Here is an 11,642-nt window from a genome sequence, read left to right on the forward strand (position 1 = left end):
ACAGAATGAAAGGAGATATTAAGGTAGGAAGGGGGAGAAAGTGCAAGTAGGATGGAAGGTGTCGAGGATGGATGGAGGGAGAGGGAGGGAGGGAATGAGGGAAGAGGCAGGTTACAGGCAGGATGGATAGAGAGAGGAAGGTAGGCAGGGAGGGGGAAAGGTGCAAGGGAAGGTTGCCAGGTACTTTCCAAACACTATGACATAACACTAACCAGTTTCTGTATAATATAGGGATTGTTACGGCTGGTATGTCACTAATAAAATTCAGAGAAAGAGCAGCTCAGCTGAACTCTAATTCTGCCAATGCGGTAGCCAGAATTATAGACGGAAAATCAAAACTGAATAATGCGGTATGATATGAATGGCTAACAATACTTAACAACAACTGTCTTTGTGTTAAAGTACTACTAGTGATTGTCGAGTTTCTTCTTGATCATTCATTAATGTCATTCACTCGTCATTCTTCATTACGATACCCATTAATGTCGTTAGCTTATCATTAAATATGTTAATTCATTCATTCATTTATCATGTTTTCCGTATTTCAATCATTAATTATTCATAAACCACTTTCGTTATTGTATTGCAATCCTCTTTATAATCAATGCATCAAATTCCCTTTTCATTACCAGTTATCGATTATCTTCTATTTGTTATTAGTATTTATTGATTGTCAAAAGAGATTTGGGAAATTAATTACTTAATGTATTAATTACAGTTAATAATCTTTATTTATGCCTTCGCCAAAATAAACAAAATACGCAAAACACACAAACACAAGAAATTCCTACCTATGCGGTATTTTACTAAAATGTAATATATCGCCCTAATCTTAACAAAAGGGAAGAAATACCAACCAAATACAATTAACAGAAAAACAGCAAACGGCAGAGGGGTCTTGTCCAGGCCTATGGCAATGGAGTGAGCTAAGCCATCCTCCCAAGGAATTCAAGGCAGTAGGCAAGACGGTGAGGGGGGGGGGGGGCGAATTACTGTAAGAACTGCCTAGTTACAGTAGCCAACAACATTCTTTGCAGTAACCCTTTTACTAATTAAGCATTCATTGATTTTAACTTTACTTTAATAGGATCTATGTCAGATTTATCATGTGTTGCTGCAGCAGATTCATATTTTACTACCCAGTACTTTTTCAGAAACGGATTCAGGATATTAAGTTTGCACTTTTCGAAATAAGACATGCAAACATGTAGATATACATATACTCGTACATATACACACGCATTTGTACGTATTCATGTGCATATGTCTGTATGAATATGTGAACACGTATTTTCCCAAGACCTTTCATAGTTTTGAAAACAGCGATAACCAGTGTCATTCACAATAGGATAAAGGAGGCTTTTATAGTTGCATGAGGTCAATATACTTTATATATATGTTCAATTTAATTATAATCTAAATATAGGGATTAAACAAGTGCAAGGAAATATAGATATATGATTTATTATCAAAATATAATTATCTACAAATCACAGATTTACTATCTTCCGTTATCAACCGGAAAACCGATGACTTCTTATTAGCACCTTTAAAAGGGAAGATGATTATTGAAAAATGAAGGAGGTTTGCACACGTGTTCTCCCAAACACCTGTCGAAGCAACACTTATCGAGGCCAGCACACCTGTAGTCGTTGGAACAGGTAGTGGGGGGCCCATGGAATCGTGGGCATGTAGGACGGATTTGTGGACAATCGAGTGGCTTGGTACCAACAGGTGTCTCTGGTTCATGCACCGTCTCGCAGCAGTAGGCTTGACCTTCCGGAGTCTTGCACCAATATCTGCATTCACTTGGGCCATTGGAGATTCCACCACCGATAAAAGCACTACCACCATGAATTCCACCACCATGGATTCCGCCATCGAAGAGACCAGCTCCGTGGACGCCACCGAAGCCTCCAGGAAGGAATCTGTTGGATCCTTGTTCGCCTCTTCTTCGGTCTACACCGGCGGAGACGGCCACCAGGAGGCAACACACAATCACGGCTTTGATGCTCTGCAAGAGGAAATAACGAAATTATACATCATGATACATATTGGTTTACTATTGTTAAATTTTAATATATATGATTTATAGTCAAGTTCACAACAGAATATGAATTCACAAAATGTCGAACATATATATAATAGTGCATGTTACACCAAGTACTCACATTCATTATTGGTTTGAGGTTAGCTGTGTAATGTGGTGAATGGAAGATGCAACGTCGCTTATATACAGGAACTGGTGGCAGACCCCTCCCCCCTCCCCCCTCCCCAACCTCTCCGCCAGTCGGGGATGTCCCAAGCCAACGGTGTAAACTTCCATGTATTGTTTATGTTTTTCCAGTTCATTTCTTGCGAAATACTTTGATTCCTTTTTTTTCATTTTCTCACTGATGACAATAAAAAGTGACAGTGATAAAATGTATACATGGAAAGGGAAGGGGAAAAAATTGGAAAATACTGGTCAGCTTTACAAAATGGCATTTGACAATGGATGATTATCAGTATTTACCTATACATCTGCTAGGATGACTCTATTCCGCCCTACCAAAACAGTCATTCAATCATGGGGGAGGAGAGAGTAAGGGAGGGCGAGGATGTAAACAATGTTTCCCTTAATCATGGACGGGAGGAAGGGGGAGAATGCAAACATGATGAAAGAAGGAAGGAGGATAAAGCGGGCGCATGATGGAAGAAGGAAGAAAGGGATGGAAAGAGGGTGCAAGCAGCATGGAAGGAGGGAGGAAGGAGGGGCATGGTACAAGCAATATTGGAGATGGGTTGAGGGAGGGAAGGGAGCACAATCAGAATGGAAGGCGACAGGGAATGAGTGGGGGAAGGGAGGCGGGGAAGAGTGTATAGAAATAATGGAAGTAAATAGGGAGAAGGAAAGGGAGAAGGCTGCACGTAGCGTGGGAGGTATCAAGGATGGGTGAAGGGAATGTCGGAAGGGGCAGGTTACAGGCAGGATGGATGAAGGAAGAAGGTGGCAGGGAAGGAGGCAGGAATGAGGAGGGTGAAAGGAAGGGTTACTAGGTATTTTCCGAACTCTATTACGTCACACTAACCAGTTTCTGTATAACTATGAAGCTCTGTGTCTGGTTTAACATGGGTTGCTGCAGCAGATTCATATTCCGCTATACATATCTTTTAGAAGCAGAAAAAGATACAGATATAGTATTACGATAAAATTCCTTCGGATTAGTTATGAAAGAAGTGAATATAACCATATATTTCTTATCAAAAGTAAAATCAATTAAGCATTACTCGTCAACCCAAGTGAAAGAATTAGAAGAGGAAGAGAGATTCCTGAAGATGGCAACATTTACGCAAAGACCCGTTTTTTTTATTCTGTGACGTCATTGGCCACGAACTTGATGACGTAACTGTGACGACACCCATTGTTGTTTTTCTCCGGCTATCCTCCCTCCCTCTGTTGTAGCTTTGTAACTTCTCTCATTTTCTGAATATTTGTATATTATAAAAGCATATGCAAACATTTGTATACTCGCTAGCCCTAGGGGAGATGATTATTAAGAAAATAATTGATTATTTTTTTTAAATTCTAAGATACTCCTCGAGATCGGTTGTTAAAATAGACATCACATGAAGAAACATGCATCAGCAAGTTTAGAATTCTTTGAGTGTTCATTGATTTACTATAAAGAAAAATATTATCATATAACATATTTCACGCCCATTATCAGTCAGAAAATTCCATTCGTTACTTGGGATATAAATGTTTACTGAAAGAAACGTGCGTGTGTTTTTGAAAACATGAAAACGCAAGTATATACGGATACGCATATGTAAATACCTTTGTATTCCTAAGGTAATGTATTCAGAAAACAATACCTTTAAAATCAAGTGATTTATGCATCATTTATACGATAAATTAGTAGTTAAATTTTAGACAATTTCCACAGCTCAAGGGATGGACTTAATGCATTTCGACTATATATTTATCAGAAATTATTTGTATTTCAGAGGCCTGAAATATATATATATATTAATTCTTATTACACCTACATTTGTCACAATGAATTCGGTTCAACGAAAAACTAGGGTTATATGGTTTAATTGTATATTAACTACCATTGATATATATAAAAAAAAAGTGATAGATCAATATTCAACCAGATTACGGTTTTCTAGACGAAGGAAACAAATAAATGTAAGGAAGTATAAACATTCAAGGATTTATTATTCAAAAATAAATATCTACAAATCACAGATTTACTATCTTCCGTTATGGAAAAGCGATTACTCCTTTTTAACGATAACCGCTTTTAAAAGGGGAGATGATTATTGAAAAATGAAGGAGGTTTGCACACGTGTTCTCCCAAACATCTGTCGAAGCAACACTTATCGAGGCCAGCACACTTGTAATCGTTGGAACAGGTTGTGGGAGGCCCATGGAAACGTGGGCATGTGGGACGGACTTGAGGGCAAGTGAGTGGCTTGGTACCAACAGGTGTCTCTGGTTCATGGACCGTCTCGCAGCAGTAGGCTTGACCCTCCGGAGTCTTGCACCAGTATCTGCATTGGCTTGAGCCAGTGGAGATTCCACCACCGATAATACCACTACCGCCATGGATTCCACCATGAATTCCACTACCATGGATTCCGCCACCATTAATACCGCCGCCGAAGAGACCACCTCCATGGACACCACCGAAACCTCCGGGAAGGAATCTGTTGGATCCTTGTCCACCTCTCCTTCGGTCTACACCGGCGGAGACGGCCACCACCAGGAAACACACAATCACGGCTTTGATGCTCTGCAAGGGGAGATAACGAAATTATAGATCATAATGCATATTAGTTTACTGTTGTTAAAGTAAAATTATAACCAATTTATATTCAGACAAGTTCACAACAGGGTATGAACATCAGAATGTCTTAAAACAGTTGAACATATTAACTGTATGACATCTTGCAACAAGTACTCACATTCATTGTTGGTTGGAGGCTAGCTGTGTAATGTGGAGAGTAGAAGACGCAACGTCGCTTATATGCAGGAACTGGCGCCCGCCTCCCCTCCCCTCTCCCTAACCTGTACGCTTTGCCTGTCGGGATATCCCAAGCTAGCGGCGTGAATTTCCAGGTAATGTGTTTGGTTTTCCAGTTCACTTCTTGCCAAATACCTCGATTCGTCTTTCCTTTTAACACCGAATAAGATGATAGATAGAATGCAGATGGAGAGAAAGAAAAATGCCAGCAGGAAAATCAGTGTTTAATACGGGTCTGCTATACAGGATTTAGCATTTAATAAAGAAAGGATAATTTACTGAATATGTATGTCTGCTAAGATCGCCACACACCTTACCAAAACAGTCTCCTCGCTTAATCACCGGGGGGGGGGGGGGGGGGGGGCAGGATTGAAGGAGGGGGGAAGGAGGGGAAGGGCACAAGCAAGATAGGATGCAAGGGTGAATTGAAGGAGGGGGGAGAGCACAAACAGAATGAGAGGAGGAAGGAGAGGAGGGAGGGAAGAGAGCTTAATCGGAATGGAAGGAGATAGAGGGAGGGAGGAAAGGGTAGAGGCACGCAAGTAAGATAGAGGGAGAGAGGGAAGGGGAAGGGCACAAGCAGGATAGGAGGCTAGGAGGGTTTGAGGGAGGGAAGAGAGCACAAACAGAATGGAAGAAGATAGGGAGGGAGGGAAGGGGAGAAGCGCGCAAGTACAATGAAGGGAGGTAGAGAGAGGGGGGGGGGGGGAGGGTGCAAGGAAAGGTTGCTTGGTATTTTACAATTCGATGACGTCCCACTAACCAGTGTCTTTATAACTATGAAGATCTGTGTCTGGCTAAGCTTGTGTTGCTGCAGCAGATTCATATTCCACTGCACAGTAATTTGTCAGAAAAATATTCAGAAGTTTAAGCATGTGCTGTCCGAAATAAGATACAAAGAAAGTGTGATAAAGCATCTCAAAATAATTTAAGAAAGAATTGATTATGTATGCATAAAGTGACGCGCTATTCATATATTTCTATATGTAAAATCAATGTAAGCGATCACAACGCGTCAACTGAAGTGAATGAATTTGAAAAAGAAAAGACATTCCTGAAGATGGCAACACTTTACGCGAAGACCTGTTCTTTGTTCTGTGACGTCATTGGCTACACACTTGATGGCGTCACTGTGATGACGCCTTCTAAATTCCATTTTTTTTCTTCTCCTCTTCAGTTACCTCGTGGCTATCCCCTATCCATCTATTGATGTACTTTCGTAAAATCTTTTATTGTTTTCTGAATATCTGTTTGGGAAATATTACATATATATATACATATTTGCACACATACATACAAACACGCACATTTGTTCACACATGTATTTACAGATATATGCGAATATATAGATACATACACATATATACCCCATTCAAAGTGCGATAAATTAAGCTAGTATATTTCATATCAATCTGATTATAACCAAATAGGAAGGATTAAGAAAATGCAAAGTGTTCAAGACACACATACACGTATAAATATAAACGTATATATATATATATATATATATATATATATATATATATATACGTATACATACACACACACACACACACATCTATCTATATATACAAATATTTATTTTCTAAACTAGATATATACAAATTGCTTTCCTATATCTCGTTAGCATCGGGAATTCGTTGACCCGTTATTAATAACCATCTTTAAAAGGGAAAATGGTTGTCAAGGATAAATGTACGTTTTTTTTTTTTTTTTTTTTTTTTTTAAGGTACTCTATACAATCCTCCGAGATATGCTGGTATAATGGGGATCAAAGAGCTAAACAAACAAAAGGATAAGTAATCATTGTCGCCATAGATATACCATAAGAAATATCAAATCACAGATTTCATATCCCCAGTCAGTAATCGGAAACCATATTCAGTCACTCGAGATAACCAGCTCTGAAATGAGAAATGATTGCTGAAAAAAAGATTGTATGTTTTGAATATGTATGACGCTAAATTTGTTACTATGAACTCGCTACAAAAAAAAGGCTTATGTGGTTTCTTTTGGTATTTACTACTTGATTTTATTTGAAAAAAAATATATATATAAATATATTTTTTACGTGTTCGATTTGATTATTATAATATAGACGCCAGGAACTAAGAAATACAAGGAGGTTTAGACAAATAAGGATTTATTATTCAGAAATAAATATTTACAAATCACAGATTTCACATCTTTCGTTATCAACCGAAAAAAACCCTCCTTATTTGTAATAACCATCTTTAAAAGGGGAGCTGATTATTGAAAAATGAGGGAAGTTTGCACACGAGTTCTCCTAAATACCTGTCGAAGCAACACTTATCGAGGCCAGCGCACTTGTAGTCGTTGGAACAATTTGTTGGGGGCCATGGAAACGTGGGCATGTGGGACGGACTTGTGGGCAAGTGAGTGGCTTGGTACCAACAGGTGTCTCTGGTTCATGCACTGTTTCGCAGCAGTAGGCCTGACCTTCCGGAGTCTTGCACCAATATCTGCATTGGCTTGGACCAGTGGAAACACCATCGCCGATAATAGCACTACCACCGTCGATTCCACCATGGATACCGCCACCATGAATTCCAACACCATGAATACCGCCGCCAAACACACCGCCTCCGTGGACACCACCAAAACCTACGAGAAGGAATCTGTTGGATCCTCGTCCACCTCTATTTCGGTCTACTCCGGCGGAGACAGCCACCAGGAGGCAACACACAATCACGGCTTTAATGCTCTGTAAGAGATTATGAAATTTTTGCCCGATATATACATATGATAGTACTATCAACAAATTATGAATATCTGATCATATTAATTATGAGACAATATAGTTGTTACTCCCTATCTTAGAATAAGCACTTACATCCGTGGTTTGTAAGAGGTGAGCTGTGCAATGGTAAGTGGAAGTAGCAGGCTCGCTTCTATACAGGATCTGGTTTATACAGCCGCCATCCGGATATCACGGGACGGGTAAGTGGTATGAGATTCCAGGTATCATGCAGAGTACGGTTTCCCTTTTTTTTTGTTTTTGTTTTTGTATTTGCGAATTACCTTGATTCCTTTCTTATTTCATTAACTAAAGAAATGAAAATCATGCACACTTGCACACTAGTAGCAAGAAGATATTTCATAATTATATAACAGCGTGAAATATGGGAAGTATCTATCTGATTGTCTATATAATTATCTATCCATCTGTGCTTAAAACACACATGTCCGCATGTAGGTATGTATAAGGTTAAAACATATAGATTCACGTATGTTTAAATTATCATGTTTACATATACATACACATCTCTATCATTTGTCAAATCTAGTACATTGGCAATCTTTATTTCTACGATTGATATCCTTTTAGTTAATCTAGCACTGATAATCAGATAATAAATAAGCTATTTTTTTGACAGAGAATAAGAACCCAAATTAAGAATAGGACTCAGAAAAATGACAATGAAAAAAACAAGAAACGAAAGTGTAGAAAAAAAAGGCATGATAAATACTTCACCTCCGGCATAAAAAATGAGATGCTAATAAAACCTAATAAATAAATAAATAAATAAATAATGAAAAGGAGAATTAATTACAAAGGCAAATCAATTCCCCAAAATAAAGATAAAGGAAAGAATTTAAAAGAATACGAGAAGCATACGAGAAGGTACAAATTCCAAGAAAAGAGAAAATGAGATGCTAATTAAGCCATCGTCATTGCTATCAGCATAAACATTAAAATTTTCAAAGTGATGTAACGGTAATGCTGTCAGTAACTATAAGATAATAATAATAATTATTATTTATTTCCAGATTTGTCCAGATTTGCACGACTTTGAGACGACTGAAGTTATCAACTCGATGACGTCACAGCATCCAATCCTTTCGTCGTGAAACTGTTTGTCTGCTTTCGAATATTTGTAGGAGTGGGTCGTATTTATATCCTAAGAAAGCGAAGGAGGTGGATGGACGGAGAACAAGAACTATTGGAGAAGATGGGGTTTCGAACTCGATGACGTCACAGTTTCCAGTACTAGCCTAAACGTCATGAGGGAAATGTTTATGCTTTAGGATATTAGTGGATTGTATTTATATCCTAAGAAAACGAAGGAGGTGGATGGACAGAAAACAAAAAATAATAAAGTGATTAGAAGGGGGGGGGGGGCAAATACTGGGAAGAACAGGGTGTGGCCATCGTAAGCGAATACTCTTGTTTATACACAGGTATAAACAAGGTCATAAGGTTCCTTTTGATGCAACTAGACATTTTGACATTAGTAATTAATTGAATAAAAACTCAAATGTAAGTCAGATATTTGGTTTGTTGATTATATTCGTGTGGGAGTGAGATTACAGGGGATTCTGTAGCACAGTTCAAGCTCTAATAAAGTATAATAACACATGCTTATGTTTTTTGTTTTGTACACCTTCATTCCAAACTTCGGGACGTCAGTCTTCATTCTTGTTTACCTTTTCTTTTCCTTCCCATTTTTACATTCATGCAGTGTAGAACATGTCCTTTCCATGTCCTTTTCTTTTACATGTTTTTATTCTTTATATCTCTTCACATACCAGTTTTCGAATCGTCACCCATCAACCTTCCAACACCTCGAAAACCAAAAGAAAAGCGAAATCCTTAAACAGAGATAACCACTGCTATGTACAATATAGAACAAGTAGAAGAACATATCCTTTTCAAGGAATTATGAATTAGAAGAAGGGAATTAGAAGAAGGGGAACATATTAAAGGTATGCTATAAAATACAAATACTACAGGATGATGGAATTGAATGTCAATAGTATACTTAAACGGGAATGGACTAGCATCCCTGGAGATGGCCCCACTGTGCGTTGGCATTAAGACCAGTTTTTTCCTCTGTGACGTCATCCATCACATGCTCAAGGCCATCATAGTCTCCAGCTTGCATGTTCTAGAGAAAAAGAGGCGACTAATCTCGATAATTCTCATTATGTTTGCATTTCCTTGTAACGAAACGGATAGTGATAACCAGGTGCAATGATGTTTAAGGAACTTCCACTCAGATGAATTTCATAGTGAGACATTTTTATGCAGCGGATATTTGTTTCTTCACTCCCTTCTTCTCTTAGTCTTTTTAATCCTGTTTCGCTTCTTTGTTTGCCTACCATCCGGCAAAAGGATACCGTTTACATGAATTCAATTACTGGGAACTACTTTACTCTGCGTTTGAGTGATGGAAATTTAGACCAGATGGATAATCAAGTAGATATGGAAGCTTAACATTTAAACTGATGGTCTAACTTTCCTTTGTCATATGTTCAGGGACATTCCATTTTATTAAACTGTGTATTGAACCCAAATATAGTTAACAGCTATATATCACATATAATTGTTAGAGTGACTATAATTGTTAGAGTGACTTTCTAAACGTTCGATTAAATTATTATAAGAAGATTGATGGAATTAGATTAAGCCTTAGGGCATTAAAAAATATTATATAAAGTATATTTTCATAAATAACATATTTCAAATAGGAAAATTGTCACGTATTCTTTGACTAAAATAACCTCCTGTAAAAGAGATACTTATTGTAAAATGAAGGAGGTTTGCACATGTGTTCTCCTAAACATCTGTCGATGCAACACTTATCGAGGCTTGCACACTTGTAATCGTTGGAACAGGTAGTGGGAGGACCGTGAAAACGTGGGCATGTGGGACGGACTTATGGGCAATCGAGTGGCTTAGTGCCAACAGGTGTCTCTGGTTCGTGTACCGTCTCGCAGCAGTAGGCTTGACCCTCCGGAGTCTTGCACCAATATCTGCATTGGCTTGAGCCAGTGGGGATTCTACCACCGATAATAGCACTACCGCCACGGATAACGAAATTACTGACCGAGATACACACTGACAAGACAAAACAAATACAGCAGAATATAGGTGCTACACTGTATTGTAAAATATACACTCACATTCATTGTTGTAATAGATTAGGTGTGTAAAGTAGTGAGTGTAGCCTTGCAAACAGGATTTTTCTACCGTCCGCCCTCCCCTGCCGTCTAGCTTTAAGTGATATGAGCTTCCAGGTATTATCAAGTACATGGCTTTTCGTGTTTTATTTATTTTTTCCCCTCACTCCAATTCCATTTCAGTGAAGACAGAAAGGAAAATTACACATAAAACATACACATGCACAGATACAAACGACAGAGTTAGGGGGAGGACAGGAAATCAAGTTTGGGAACAGGAAAACAATCATATCTAATATGAACAAAACGAATAATAATGATTTAGTGATGGTATTACCAGTATTACTATTAACATTACAATCATAAATATACAATATGGAATCCAGTCCTGTACGGCTCGTCGCCTGAGATCGGAATGCCCCAGATACGCAACATGAACCTGATTCCCCGTTTCCTTATCGCTTTGTTCATCGGCTTAGAAAATCTAGATTTCATCTGGGTAACGACTGATTAAAGAAAACCAACAGAATGCTGACAATGTAAGGATAACTCTCTTACCCAACAACCGTAAAATAAGTGTTGTTTTTTATCATTTTAACACCGGTTGAATATCTCAGGGTATCTCTAGGACAGACAGTTGATATAAAACACAGTAAAGTAAACAGAAAAACAACATCGAAACACGTTTTCTGACTGATAATT

The 11,642-nt window shown here is 38.3% G+C and overlaps 2 protein-coding genes and 1 pseudogene across 2 annotated transcripts; all 3 read right to left on the minus strand.

Annotated features, from left to right (window-relative positions):
- Window positions 1-1,448: 1,448 nt before the first annotated feature.
- LOC125048190 lies at window positions 1,449-2,251 on the minus strand. The gene is made up of 2 exons (XM_047646760.1): window positions 2,172-2,251; window positions 1,449-2,014 (listed from the first exon to the last, which is right to left on the minus strand). Exons 1-2 carry the CDS (start codon window positions 2,175-2,177, stop codon window positions 1,550-1,552), a joined length of 471 nt encoding a protein of 156 aa, XP_047502716.1. The 5' UTR covers window positions 2,178-2,251; the 3' UTR covers window positions 1,449-1,549.
- Window positions 2,252-4,186: 1,935 nt separating this feature from the next.
- On the minus strand, window positions 4,187-6,171 carry LOC125048366. Its single transcript, XM_047647029.1, has 4 exons — window positions 6,091-6,171; window positions 5,757-5,847; window positions 4,957-5,090; window positions 4,187-4,784 (listed from the first exon to the last, which is right to left on the minus strand). The coding sequence occupies exons 1-4, from the start codon at window positions 6,169-6,171 to the stop codon at window positions 4,293-4,295; spliced, it is 798 nt and encodes a 265-aa protein (XP_047502985.1). The 3' UTR covers window positions 4,187-4,292.
- A 1,078-nt stretch (window positions 6,172-7,249) lies between these two features.
- Window positions 7,250-9,922, minus strand: LOC125048367 (annotated as a pseudogene).
- Window positions 9,923-11,642: the final 1,720 nt, after the last annotated feature.

This window comes from Penaeus chinensis, chromosome 43, assembly GCF_019202785.1.
Source record: "Penaeus chinensis breed Huanghai No. 1 chromosome 43, ASM1920278v2, whole genome shotgun sequence".
NCBI classification, from domain to species: Eukaryota; Metazoa; Arthropoda; class Malacostraca; order Decapoda; family Penaeidae; genus Penaeus; species Penaeus chinensis.

What these genes read in the sequence shown, in the direction of transcription:
- LOC125048366 (XM_047647029.1), bottom strand. Translation starts at nt 6,171, where the DNA reads ATGGAATTTAGAAGGCGTCATCACAGTGACGCCATCAAGTGTGTAGCC. An exon ending in TAGTGGGACGTCATCGAATT is followed by an intron (nt 5,091 to 5,756) that starts GTAAAATACCAA and finishes TCACGCCGCTAG; the next exon opens with CTTGGGATATCCCGACAGGC. An exon ending in GCCTCCAACCAACAATGAAT is followed by an intron (nt 4,785 to 4,956) that starts GTGAGTACTTGT and finishes CTCCCCTTGCAG; the next exon opens with AGCATCAAAGCCGTGATTGT.